Below are 14,034 nucleotides of genomic sequence, written 5' to 3'. Positions count from 1 at the left end.
CCGGCCCTGCCACCTGCCGGGAGCCGGCGGCACGGCGGCGGGGCGGGGCGGGGCAGCCGCCTGGCACCGCCCCGCAGGTGCCCGTCTGCTCTGGGGCGTGGGAGGCCGGAGCCTGGGGCGGCCCGTGGAGCCTCGCCGAGCGGGAGGGCAGCGCTGCTGTGGATGCCGCAGAGGACGGAGCGCAGCCTGCGGGTGTGGGCGGCGGCGGCTCTGTCCTGGCCGAGGCGGGTGGGTCTTAGGCTGGGCAGAGGGAGGAAACCGTCCGGAGATGCTGGCAAAATGCATGAGACACCTGCCTGCGGGGGACGTGGGCAGCTTAGACCTTCAGGGCAAGGAGCTGGGATCGCGGCCACGGGGGAAGCGGGCTTCAGCTAGCTGATGTTGGCACTCGGGAAGTGGCTGCGGTCCCGTACGCTGAGACCCAGGCGCATCTTGCATTTCTGCTCGTGGGGAGCAGGATGTGGCTTTCCAGGCTTTTACTCTCTTCCTTGTCTATCCCCATTTCCCGCCCTGTTCTCTCAGTGCAGGAGAAGAAAGAGCTGAGGGCTGCTTAGCTGGTAGGGAGAAGATGGGAAATGGGAGAATAATAGCTAGAGTTTCAAAAGTGCTTAGTATTCTGCTGTAACCAAGGAGTAAACCTGGCTGCAACACCAAGTGAACCCCCACTTGTTTATGGCTACCTGCCTGCACAACCAGGTTTCCCATTACCCTGGGTAATATGTCTGTAGGGCAGCAACACTCAAGATAGCCCCTGTGCCAGATAGGAGCTCCTGTATTCCCTCTGCACTGGATTTTTTTTCTTGTTTTGCTTCAAAGGCCAAATTAGTTCCAAATTCCATTGGGCAAAGCACAATAGTCAAGTTCGAAGTTTCGACTGAGCAGAGCTCAATCGTTTAAGCCTATGTGGCCCTACCACAGGGCAAATATCCTCCTTCCCAGGCTCATCAGTCTGGGGCTTCAAATACTCCCCAAACCTTGTGACAGACACCCTATGTCCTGGGACCCTGGGGTTTGGATGCCCCCTAGTCTCACTTGCTCCTAGCCAAAAGGCCAGGGGGAAAGCAAGAAAGCAATTCTCCACTGTCACAAAATTGTGCAGAGACGACAAAGCTAGGCATGGTATTAGCCAAAGCCGCTTGAACTAAGCCAACCCTTTGCAGCCTCTAGAGCCAGACTGTGTAGGCTCTGCCCCTGAGCTTATATACATATTAAGAATTTTTCTGTGCAGAAAATTCAGGCTCATTAAAGCAATCCCAGGCATGCAGCTAAACATGTGCCTGTCAGGAGCAATTCAGTCCAGAGCTGCTCCTGCCCTGCTCTGTGTGTTGTGCCCCCCACAGTAACCAGGGGGAGCTCTAGGCTTCCCCAGGTGCCTGCTGGGGGCTGGCCAGGGGGGCATGGGGGCCCATCCCGACTGATCCTTGCAGGGGGAGAGCTGTTTTGGCTCAGAGCATCTGCCTACCAGCCATGTGGAGATCAGGAGCTGATCCTCATTTTTCTAATACCTGTATATATTGGTGCTAGCAATAGTAGATGCATCCACTGGGTACCAAGCTTCTTTGCAAATCTGCTCCTAAGTGCATACCCCTACCAATCGACTGCTGAGCCACTTAGAGGAGTCAGAGGGTGGATGGGTGAGAAGATCTGCAATGGAGGAGGTGAGGTGGGCTGTAGTGGCTACAAGATTTGCACTCAGTACTACAGCCTGGCTCAGCCTTACTGGTTGTATTCATGCACATTGTCTGATGAAGTGAGCTCTCTGCTTACAAAAGATTATGCTATACATTTCTGATTTTGTTAGTCTAAAAGGTGCAAATCTACTCTGCCTTCTGCCTGACTTCAGACTAACATGGCTAACTACCTCTCTCTATATTCATGTGCAGTGGCAGTTAACATGGCTAACTATCTCTCCAGCAGTGGGGTACATGGGAAGATGCAGTGAATCCCCAATAACTGCTAGCAGCACTGAAGGGAGACGCAGGAAAGGAGATCACCAAGCAGAAACTACTGCTGTAACTAGAGCACCAACCAAAGCTGAGTGAGCAGCAGTTGGCCCAGTGCCCGCTACAGAATTTTTGGGAGTTTGCAAAATACCTTACCATACCCCAAATGCATCCACATCCTGGCTACCTTTCACTTCCTGTTCACACCACTATGCATAGGCTTCTGGACTTCAGAGTCACTGTACAGTAAAGTACATGCAACCTGGCAAAAAAAAGTCTGATAACTAAGAGTTTTAACTTTTCCAGTGGGTTTGGACCAGCCTATGCTTAGACATATGTGATAGAATTCTCTTTGGTGATTCAGGAAACCTCTAAAAAGAACCTGACTCTCTGTGATCTATAGTAATTTTTAAAGACCTGCATTAAATGTCTCTCAAATACTATCACTTCATCTTTGCTACTCTCCATCAGTGGTTTCTGAAGGGAAACCAATCCTGAGTTGAGGGGACTAATCCTGGAAAACATTGGTATTCCACAGAACCTGCTCTTTCCTTTCAACCCTAGGAATTAGTTCATATCAGTGCATGTTTTCTAAGGCCACATCCAAAAGGGTTAAAACTTACGGCTGTATTTGAAAATGCTTTTGAAAATCCCTCTGGATGCATATTGGCATCTCTGGGTGCCTAAATCCCTTTACGGGTCTGGCTCTCTGTACTGGGCTGGGAGCTGTGCTGGTAACAAGATGCTCTGCTCCAAACCCCTTCCTGCTGGCTAGTGATTCCAGGGGAGTTTTCGTGTTCTGGTGGCTTCCATGTGCAGATATGTGGCGTGTGTCTGTGTTCTCAGGCTCTTACCATCAGACCTGGGCATTTGAAACTCCTGACTGCCTCTTTCTTGATGTCAGTGCTCTCTTTGTCCCCGACTTCCCACCCAGAGGCTTCTGTCATGCTTTGGGGGCATTCCAGATCTGTCTGTCTGGGTTAGAGATTCAGCCTGTGCATCTGTTCTGCACTTCTGTGCAATAAAAGGAGACAGCTTCCAGCTATGTCGAGAGACAGGAAAGAGGAAGAGAGAGCGACAGAGAAGGAACCAAGGGGAAAGGCTTAGAGCCTGCAGTTTCAATATAACTCACAGACTCCCCACAACATCCTAAAACGAGACTGACCCCAGAAAGAGGCTGAGCACACTCCTTAGAGACTGCTGTGGCTCAGGGAAGGCAGAGCTCAACCTGGACAGCAAATATGATGCACCTGCAATCCTCACAGTGGTCTAAAGCTCTCTGCATGTCACTACTGCTTACTTGCACCTGCCTCTGCTGGGCTGAACAATGTCCCACAGGTAAGTCCTCTAAGATCTTTTTCTTCATGCTGTGAAGAATCTCTGGCAGTTTGCCCCTTTGCTTCCAGCTGCTACAACTCCCAGGGTTCCATACCCATCATACCCTCTTTTGGGACCTCTACACTGGGAAGGATGACTGGTGTCTCTGGGACTGACATGCAATTAGACTCCTGAGGTTCTATATGATCCAGGGATGCTTTCTTGTCCCTGGAGATACCAGGTTCTGCGTGGTAGATGAAGTCATTGGCCTGTGGCATGTCATAGAGGCTGCATCACCATGAGTCCCATAAGCAGACTGAACATGCTGCTGTATTCTTTTTAAGGCAAGAAGGTCCAGTTCTCTCTTTAAGCTGGACCCCTGCCTCACAAGAAAGAGATTGGCCCTAAATCCTTTGTAGGTGCATGAGTCTGGCAGGACTGAATCCCTAGCCAATGTTCCTGATGTTTGGTTATACATTTATTAAGGAGCCCAAATGATCTGCCCTGCACACCAGCTCCAGGCAGGAGGTGCTGGGTCTGCCCTCTTGTTACTGCTTATCCTGTTGGTGCACTCAGCTGTATGTGTTGTTTGAGCTGGGACTGACCCTGGCTCTGTAGCAATAGGGCTAAGCATGAAGGGTACTCACCCTTTTGAAGCATGCATCTCTTGAAGACATTCTAGTTATGAGTCTAATGTGAGTTTATGGGTGGGCTCACCCTCTTCCACCTGTTCAAGAAAATAGAGGCAAAGAAACTGTTAAAATATCCCTGTCTTTGCGAAAATAAAATAGTATCTCTTGTAGCTTTAAACTTCCCCTGCCTAATCTGAGAGCAGAAGAGTTGGAGTTCGTACCATTTCCAGTACATACATACATACTATTTCTGAAACACAGCTGAGGACCAGTAAAAGATCATGCTTTAAAACAGGGGCCTGTTTCTAGATTCCTAATGATTAGGCTTGGCAGGATTCGATTTTATCAATAGATATGGATAAACATGTTTGTTTCACCTGACACTCACAGACATCATTGAAATTTACGTAAAGGAGACATAAAACCCCCCCAATAACAAAACCCAGGACAGAGGTAAGGGAATCCTGGGTAGGGTAGCATGTGTATGCGTACATACACCCATCCTTGCCCCCCAGCTGCTGCAGGAGCTGGAGGCCATGCCAGTAGGAAAGGCTGTGCTGGGAGGTGGGGGTTGCAAGGGCAGGGCTAGTAGCACTGGGGAGCCCAGTGCTGCCAGCTGCTCTCTTTGCCCAGGTTCTAGCCTGGGCAGGGGCCAAACTCCCATGGTGGCCTGGCTGGGCCCTGGGCAGAATGAGGGACCAGTAGCACTGGGCTCCAGGGCTCTACCAGCCCTGCCCCTCCAGCCCCCACTCTCGGCACAGCCTTACTGTCATGGGCCCCAGATCCTGCAGCAGCCACTGTACATGCTTGCATGTGTGTATGCACATGCCAAATTAAAAAACACCCTTAATTTTGTGTAATCATTAACATTTCAATTGATAAAAATTGAAATAAATGCTAAAAAAATTAACCGATTTTAGCTTTCAAAATTAAAAAAAAATAAAATTGAATTCTGCCAATCCTACTAATGATGTATGTAAGCACCCAGATGAATGGCCTGATTTGCAAAGGTAGTGCATTTGACTTGGAGTCTGTTGGGCTCTTAGGAGTTTGGCACTTTGAAAATGAGGCCGTTCAAGTATCTGCCTATATATATGGAAGTATATAGCTAACTGTGGGCCTAAGGTTTGAAAATTTTGGCCTGCAAGTTTTCATTTTTTTGTGGTGCTTTGTACTTGCTTGTCTCCAGTTAGGGCTCTGGGACTCAACCATTCCCTTTTTTGCCCAAATTTCTCTCTTCTGTTGCCTGAATTCAATAAAGCAGTGATTCTTAAACAGGGTGCCATCAGTACCTCACAATGTTAGGTGACAAACATGATTCATAAGCTAAACCCAGAGACTTCAAATAGGAATCTGTAGTGTTAAAATATTCTGACCTATTGTGGTCTTTCTGAGTTTTTTGTAACAGAAGATTTGTTGTATTACTTTTACATAGTTAAAGACAGAGTAAAAACTAAGATCTGGCATTTTCTGAGGGATGTCTTGAGGCTAACAAGGGGTGCCCCAAGTCCAAAATGACTAAGAACAATTGCAGTAAAGTTTTTCCTGCTTAGGGCAGCAGCTGGGCTGGATGGTAAAATGCCACAGAATTCTTCTGAAACATAAAGTAGGCTGGTAGGTTGGGCACCCAGTATAATAGCTATGACAGCTTTGTGGGCATCGTAGAATGGAAGGTCAACGGCTGAATTCTGTGCATGAATACTTTATGGACATTACAGTATCTGAAGCTCTTTGGCCACTAGAGAGCTGTAGCACAATAAAATGTAAATCAAGGACTTTGGTAGAGGACGGAGGGTAGATGAGCTGTTTCAGCAGAACTTTAACAAGCAACATATTTATGGAGCACAGTGCTAATAAGTGCAGTCCTTAATGCCCTCTGGCTGGCTCTGTACATTCAAGCTTAATGCTTCTCTTATAACATTCCCTTTGCTCTAATGCATTAAACAGGCACATAGTGCCCTTTGCCAGACATCAAGTAAACTTGAGTGCCTCAGCCCTGGTCTAACTGAATGTTTTAAGCAGCAACAGGGACAAGGACTTGGATTCTAATATTAGTCCCTGTTGTTGCCTGCTGGGTCTGTATGTGTATCCACCACTACTGTCCTGCTAATCCTGTGACACTCCTGTGCATATAAAGAATTGCAGGGGCATCCTGGCTCTGCACACAGACTGGTTTCTATGTGGCTTAGGCTTACGTGTGCAGTGGGGAGGAGGAAGGAGGTTATTGCTGTTTTCTTTGCTATAATTAATTCCTCAGCCTCTCTATGGATCTTATTCTGATGTAGCTGTCAGCCTCCCCAGGGCAGGAATGTAAAGTCAAGGTCTGTGGTAGGGCTCATCCCCTAGTGCCATCTGTGTCTGTAGGGAGCAACTCTGATACTTCAACTGAACAGTGCATTGATCCATAGGTGCTGGCTTTTTTTTTTTTTTGCTGCTGGGTGCTTGCAGGCATAAAAACAACAACAACAAAAAGAAAACAAAAAAAACCTGGCACTTTAAACTCTGCATGTTCCTGCACCAAGCCCCGCATGTGCCCAGAAGATTCCCCGTTACGTGAGCTTGCCTTCTGCTGGGACATTCCACCCAGCTAGCTTAGCTTCCCACGGAGCACTGCTCTTGGTCTCTAGTTTTGTTCTGAGCTTGGTAGCTAGTCTGGCTGCTGACTCAGCCATTCTGCCAGACTGCCCAGGCTATGTGAACAAAGTCATGTGCCCAATTCCCCTTCCTTTCCAGACAGGCTCAGTGCTACTGATCAGGGTCCCATATCCTGAGCTAGCTATAGCTTTGCTCAGGTAATAGTTAGCTCCTACCAAGTAGTCGGCTCTCTTGTCTGTGAGAAGTCCTTTCTCACTTTGGGAGTAAGAAGAGGGCACCAGGCAATGTAGGGCCCCTGCAAGGCTCAAATGGTAACCTTGTGGCTACGCCAGATGAGAAAGCCGATATTTTTAACAGTTTCTTTGCCTCTGTTTTCTTGAACAGGGACTGGGACATCCCTCCTACCAGAGGTAGGGACAATCTTGGGGATAGCTCAGGCCTTGGGTTAGCGCAGAGGTAGTTAGGGACCTTCTGGAAGGGCTAGACATTTTTAAATCACAGGTCCAGATGCCCTCCACTGGAGGGTGTTGAAGGAGCTGGCAGGGGTCATCGCGGAGCCCTTGGCCCGGCTGTATGAGCATTCGTGGTCATCTGGCCAGGTGCCAGGGGATTGGAAACTAGCTAATGTAGTCCCCATTTTTAAGAAAGGGAGGAAGGAGGACCCAAGTAACTATAGGCCTATAAGCCTCACCTCAGTCCTCAGGAAGATCTTGGAGAAAATCATCAAGGAGCACATCTGTGGGGGGCCAGCAGGGGAGATCATGCTCAGGGGCAACCAGCATGGGTTCATCAAAGGCAGGTCCTGCCTGACCAACCTGATTGCCTTTTATGACCAGGTAACTAAATCCTTGGATGATGGTGTCACCGTGGATGTAGTCTTTCTAGACTTTAAGAAGGCCTTTGACACCATCTCTCACCCCACTCTCGTTAATAAATTAAGCGACTGTGGCATTGATGCCTACACAGTTGGATGGGTAAAAAAACTGGCTGATGGGGCGCACCCAGAGAGTAGTGGTGGATGGGTTGTACTCAACCTGGCGAGATGTGAGCAGTGGGGTACCCCAGGGCTCGGTCCTTGGGCCCACACTGTTTAACATCTTCATCAGTGATGTGGACGAGGGGGTGGAAAGCACGCTGTCTAAGTTTGCTGATGACACTAAGATGGGGGGTGAGGTGGGCACACTTGAAGGGAGAGAGAGGCTGCAACTAGATTTAGACAGACTACAAAAGTGGGCAGATGAGAATAGGATGGGGTTCAACATAGGCAAATGCAGGGTGCTGCACCTTGGGAGAAGGAATCCACAGCATACATACAGGCTGGGGAGTTCCCCTCTTGAAAGCACAGAGGTGGAAAGGGATCTTGGAGTCATTATTGACTCCAAGATGAACATGAGCTGCTAATGCCAGACCTCAGCCAGCAAGGCTAGCCATACCTTGTCATGCATCCAAAGATGCATCTCAAGCCAGTCCAGAGAGGTGATGCTCCCCCTCTATGCGACGTTGGTCAGGCCGCAGTTGGAGTACCGCGTCCAGTACTGGGCACCACACTTTAAAAGGGATGTGGCCAGCCTGGAGAGAGTTCAGAGGAGGGCCACGTGTTTGGTGAGAGGGCAGCAGGACAGACTGAGGGGAGACTATGAGGAGAGACTGAGGGACCTGAACCTGTTCAGCCTCTGCAAGAGGAGGCTGAGGGGGGACCTGGTGGCTGTCTACAAACTCATCAGGGGAGATCATCCGCAAATAGGAAGAGCCCTATTCTCCCCAGCACCACCTGAGGTGACGAGGAACAATGGTAATAAGCTGATGGAGAATAGGTTTAGGTTAGAGATCAGGAGGCAATATTTTACAGTTAGGATGGCCAGAATCTGGAACCAACTTCCTAGGGAAGTGGTCCTTGCCCCTACCTTGGGCAAATTTAAAAAGAGGTTAGATGATCACCTGTCTGGGGTCTTGTGAACCCAGCATTCATTCCTGCCTGTGGCAGGGGGTCAGGCTAGATGATCTGTTCAGGTCCCTCCTGACCCTAGCTACTATGAAGCTAGGAAACTTTGCTCGGGTTGCTGTTTCATGTGCTGTAAGCAGCTCATTTGCTTGACACTGAAAACTTGCCAGATATTTTTGAACCTTGCACATTCTCTCTGCTTTCCAAGCGTATGCTTGGCCACAGGTGTAGCTCTTGAGTTTTGTAGATATGTCTCTGCAGCTTAGTCACTAACATGGATGGCTGTCAGCATCTCAAGCTGCAGAATTCAGCATGAGAGCTTTGATTCCTCTGTGCAGAACTCACTGCTGCGGGGTAATTTCTTCCCCTTATCTGGATTACTCTACTGTCAGCATTGTTCACTGTCACACCTCCTGTTCAGTCTGTTGCTTTGGGGCCTGCAGTGCTTCTTTTTTCTATTTATACTGTTGAACTTGGGCCAAGTCCTGCTGTGAAACCAATTGCCATTCAGAGTAACTAGTTTGCTATGGTTCTTAGCAGAAGATTTCTAAGTCAGGAGTCCACTCAGGAGTCCACTGTCTACATTTCTGGTCCTCCCTAGAATAAATATACAGGCTACCTGATGCACTTACTGCACTGAAGGCACACAAAACTGACAAGAATGGTTTCTGAAGGATACTTTCTAGCAGGGTCCTTCCTATGCTGATGTTTAATATAAAATGTGCTGGACAGAAAAATTGGATTTGATCCCAGTTTTCCAAGGGACAATGTCTGTTTTGACAGAACTTTTTAATTACCAGTGATAATGACAAAATGTTCTGTTTGTTTTGTGTTTTGTTTTTGATTTTTTGAAAATGAAAAAAATACCATTTTCAACTTGAGGTGACTCTTTGGAGGTTTTCTCTTCTATCCCCCACCCCCTTTTCCACTTGTATTCACTGAAAAACAGTGCAGGAAGAAAGGTACAACCTCTGTCAGCATAGGAGCTACTGCTCAGTGAGATGCAGAGAAGGACAAGACAACTGTGCCACAAGACAGGCAACCCCCTTTTTAACCTCTATGCCTCTGTATCCATTCCATAACTCTTTTGTGTGACTGACAGACCATGATGCTGCTTGTGCGTGGGATGGGCTGATGGGCAAGGTAACTTACCAATTCCACTTGCCATCCATTTTTTGGGTTGATCCACAGTGCAGAAATTTTGAGCCCTCAGCTGTCGGCATGCATACTGCACAGAAGCACCCTACAGCCCTGCTCTGAATATTACTTGTCTGGTCTGGGAAGACCACCTCACCCACACGTGAGGCCAGAGCTTCTGATCCAGTCCTGGGACTCAGGCAATTCTTTGCATTCAGGCTGCTTGCCTTCATAATTAAAATGGAGTTGGGGAGTTGGGGTCTCTAGCAGGGCTTGTGCACCCCAGGGCATCACTTACCTGTAAGTGCCCCAAATATTGAGCTGGAGGAAGATTCATTGTTTCCCCCAACTCAAAATGATGAACATAGAGCTGCCCTATCAGAAGCTGCTCTTGCTTGGTGAGCTGGAGGAGGAACTGATATTTCCAAAGCCTCCCTTTCCCATCCTTCTGCCCAGGCTCAGCTGCTTTAGTGTATTTTAGGCAGTGGCAGGGGGCTAGGGCAGCTCCCACTGTTGCCAAAAGGGGCTACACTGGAATTACAATATTCATTAGCCACGCAGAGCATAACCTAGGTGCACCCTTGACTGGATCCACAAACCTTCAGCTCCAACAGGGATGTGCTAGACCACTGCCATCTAGTGGCTTCATACAGGGATGGACAGGACAGTCTTGTGGTTTAGGACTCCCAGGTCCTGTTTTTCCTTCTCATTGTCTACAGCCCCAGAAAGCCTCTTGCTTTCTCTGTACCTTGGATATGTCTCTGCAAAATGGGGATTTTTCAGAGATCTCCCTCTTGCTTAATCTCTCTCAGAAAGGCCAAAAGCCCTCCTACTTGTGCACAACCCCTGCTGGGGATTAGCAGAGTGCAGGTAGCTGGTGTGCCCACCAGACCCATGCCTAGGGAGGCATGCAGGCAGTCCACATGCAGTGTGTCATGTTCCTGGAATGCAGATCCACAGAGTGCCCTAACCCACTTTCCTATCATGTCCCCACAGAGAAAAGAGTATCAAAAGGCCGAGCCCTGACCCGTATCTCCAATTGCAAGGAAACGGGTAGGAATTTCACATGCCGCTGTGCCTCCCCAGAGGACCATCTCAATGGTACAGTGACCACGCGCCTCCTCCCCATGCTCTACACTCTGGTACTTCTAGTTGGGCTGCCAGCCAATGCCATGGCCTTTTGGGTCCTGGCCACCAAGACCAAGAAGTGTGCCTCCACCCTTTTCCTGCTGAACCTGGCAGGTGCTGACCTGCTCTTTGTCCTCCTACTGCCCTTCAAGATCTCATACCACCTGCTGGGCAACAATTGGCTCTTCGGGGAATATGCATGCCGGGCCCTTGTCACCCTCTTCTATGGAAACATGTACAGCTCTATCCTTTTCCTCACCTGCATCAGCTTGGATCGGTATGTCTCACTGGTGCACCCATTCATCTGGAGAGGCTCTGAGCGAGTATGTGGCACAGTAGGCATCTGTATCGGGGTATGGCTGGCCATAGGGCTGGGTATGAGTCCACTGCTGCTCATCCACCATTCACAGCATGTCCCGCAGCTGAACATCACCACTTGCCATGACTTCTTGGAGCAGTCCACAGAAACCCAGTACCTGGCCTACTACTTTCCTACGCTGGTAGTTCTGGGGTTTGTACTCCCCTTTGTGATTATTGTCTTCTCCTATGGCTGTGTGCTGGCACATCTGCTTGCCACGAGGGGGCATTATGGTCATGTGGTGCGAGTTCTGGTCCTTGTGCTACTGGTTTTTGCCCTGTGCTTCACCCCCAGCAATGTGCTGCTCTTTTCCCACTACCTACAGGGCACATCCTCGTCCCGCAATGACGCCTACATCCATTATGTTTTAGCACTGGCTCTCAGCGCCTTCAACAACTGCTTTGACCCCTTCATCTACTTTTATATCTCCCGGGATTTCCGGGCCCAACTCGGGTCCATGGTTTGTTGCCCCTGGAGACAGCAAGACAAGGCCTCTTTGGCCAGGGCCTGTGAGAACCTAGTGCTGCCTCTGAGGTCCAGCGAACAGAGCCAGCCCTAGGTTGGGGCAGAGGTGGTCCCCTAGAGCCATTATAGTTGGTCTTGCCTTGTTCTTCCTTTACCTTTTTGTGTGGAGGACTCAAACAAATTAGCCCCAGTGGTCAGTCATGCTTCATGCAAGAGGTGGGCAGAATGCAATAGGAGATGCGGCAAAGGAGCCTGTAAGCAGTAATCCCAGTGTGACTCTGAATCCTCCTCGGCTCTGCCTGTATAATCAGTTGCCCCATCTGGCACACAATGACTGGACTCCATTCTGCTTGGACACAAGTTCCATGTCACTGCCAGACCCCACAGACTCCATGCAGCTGGATTCTGCCCCTGCAGGAAGGGCCTTACAGTCTCTGTGGTCAGAGCTGGTGTTGCTTCTTGCGTGTTCAGACACCGATGTTTGCAGAGTTACTTGGGAACACAGAAAGAGTAACCCATTTAGTGGGCTGCAGGCTCTTGTTCTGGTTTTCAGTTCATACCCTGCACTCAGCCCACATTCATGATTCAGTGTGTCATGTACTGACAATCTGTGCCTGCATTGTGGAGCAGCACCTGATGAAGCAGCTTGAAATCATGGGAACAAAAAACAATAGTCTGTGCTTATGTTGTAATGGAACAGCATGATGTGGTTTGCAGCATTGGTAGGTTTGTGTGTGGCGGATGAAGCACAAGCTCTCATTTCAGGCTGGCTGCAGATTGTGCAGCGGTGACACTTGGAGCATGGCTTGGAAATTACTGTAATTTCACCAATAAAAGAGCTCAAAGCAAATCAGGAGTGTTTGATCAGTTGTGGTTCTTAAAACTAAAGTCTAGGTGATTTCTACCTTTACTGTTTCTGTCTTCTCCAGTGACTGATTTACAGTTGAAACCTTTCCTCTCCAGGAAGTCTCGTGGCATAACTGTTCACTAGAGACCTGTTCCTCGAGCACTGTGAGCTACACCTGCTCCCCCTACATGACTGGTCCGGGGACTCAGTTTGGGGATGGTCCCTGGGTCCCACCTGGGCCCTCAACTCCATGACCATAGCAAGGGTCAGCAATGGTTTTCCAGTGGCAGGCTGGGATGACCCAGCTTGGATCCAAAGTGGGCAAGTACTAGGACCTGGTCATCACCACTGCTTCTCCTGGTTGCCCACCATGGTGTGGTATGGGAGAAGTCTCCTGCCGCTGAATGTCACCAAAGACCCCAGGCTCCAGGGCAGATCCAGTTCCTAGGTTCCTGATCCCTGCCATAGTTCACCTGTTTCAGCTCTGTGATCACCCACCACTGTGAGCACAAACTGCCCCCCCTCCCCCCGCTTTTACCCTGCTAAGGCCTTGTGTAGCTCCTTCCATGACCTCCAGTTCCCTGCTGTTCCTCAGGGACCCTGGTGTGGCATGTAGGCCACTGTGATCTTCATCCTGCACTTTGCCCCTCACCTCTCTAGCAGGAATGTGGAACATGCACAATACCACTGTCTTCCAATGGCACACCCGCAACCTCCCCTCCTGATCAGCCCAAGGTGTTGTGGGAAGGAATGGGCAACCACCCTTCATACAGGAGTCACTGTTTCAGTGATGAGGCTTTTATATGAACTCCTGCCTCATCTTAACTGATTCCTCAGCTGTTGCCTCTCCTGGAAACCAAAGCCACAGAGCATGAGGCATGAAATCCAGCTCAGTTCTCACAGGGCTGCTTCCTACAGAGAAGGACACTTCTTAGAGAAACTTGGGCTTCCCCTGTTGCACACCATGAGGCATGTCTGACCACAGAGCACAAGACCTTCACAGTTGATACTAAGATCAGTTCCTCAGACAAAAAAAGCCCCAGACACTTTGCTTGGCACTGCATTTTCCAGAAACAGCTCTCCCGCTGCTTTCTAGTCTGTAGGTACAAGCTGGACCCAATTTCTCCTACCACAGCAGCTACCAGCTACCTGGGCACCTTGCCTATCAGTAGCAACCCATGACATGGCCTTGAGATGGAGGCAAGGCTCTTATAGAACAGCATACAGGGCAGCTAGCAAGCTAGATAGGCAGTGAGATGGCATGGATCCACCAGCCTAAGAAAATACCTGGTGCCATTTCTGTGCCATAAGAGTTGGCAGTCCCCTCCAAGCTGGGCAAGCAGAAGGCTAGGAGACTGGCTGAGGCCTTAGGAATGTGGGTGACCTCTCAAAGATGGAAACAAATGGCTTTGCAACACCAAATGCACCTGATGTACCGCAACCTAGACCCCCAGGAGAGCTCAATTACCATGAAGGTTAGCATAGTCTGGTTGCTGTTCTGGCCATTCCCTACCCTTGCTACACAGCCAGCCTATTGCTCTGGATGCAGTGAATGGCCTGCAGGTTGAAAATCCCACAGTGCTTGAGGCAAAAAAAAGCAGCATGTGCTGCTGAGACCCTGCACACAGTAGCATTCCCAATGCTCCCTCTACACAAAAGCAGTTGCGTTC

The 14,034-nt window shown here is 49.4% G+C and overlaps 1 protein-coding gene across 1 annotated transcript; it reads left to right on the top strand.

The window, feature by feature from the left end:
• Window positions 1–2,638: 2,638 nt before the first annotated feature.
• On the top strand, window positions 2,639–12,367 carry LOC102569898 (proteinase-activated receptor 3). Its single transcript, XM_019487047.2, has 2 exons — window positions 2,639–3,281; window positions 10,563–12,367. The coding sequence occupies exons 1-2, from the start codon at window positions 3,185–3,187 to the stop codon at window positions 11,609–11,611; spliced, it is 1,146 nt and encodes a 381-aa protein (XP_019342592.1). The 5' UTR covers window positions 2,639–3,184; the 3' UTR covers window positions 11,612–12,367.
• Window positions 12,368–14,034: the final 1,667 nt, after the last annotated feature.

This window comes from Alligator mississippiensis, chromosome 9 (assembly GCF_030867095.1).
Source record: "Alligator mississippiensis isolate rAllMis1 chromosome 9, rAllMis1, whole genome shotgun sequence".
NCBI lineage: Eukaryota > Metazoa > Chordata > Crocodylia > Alligatoridae > Alligator > Alligator mississippiensis.
This window is presented reverse-complemented; position numbering and strand designations above follow the sequence as displayed.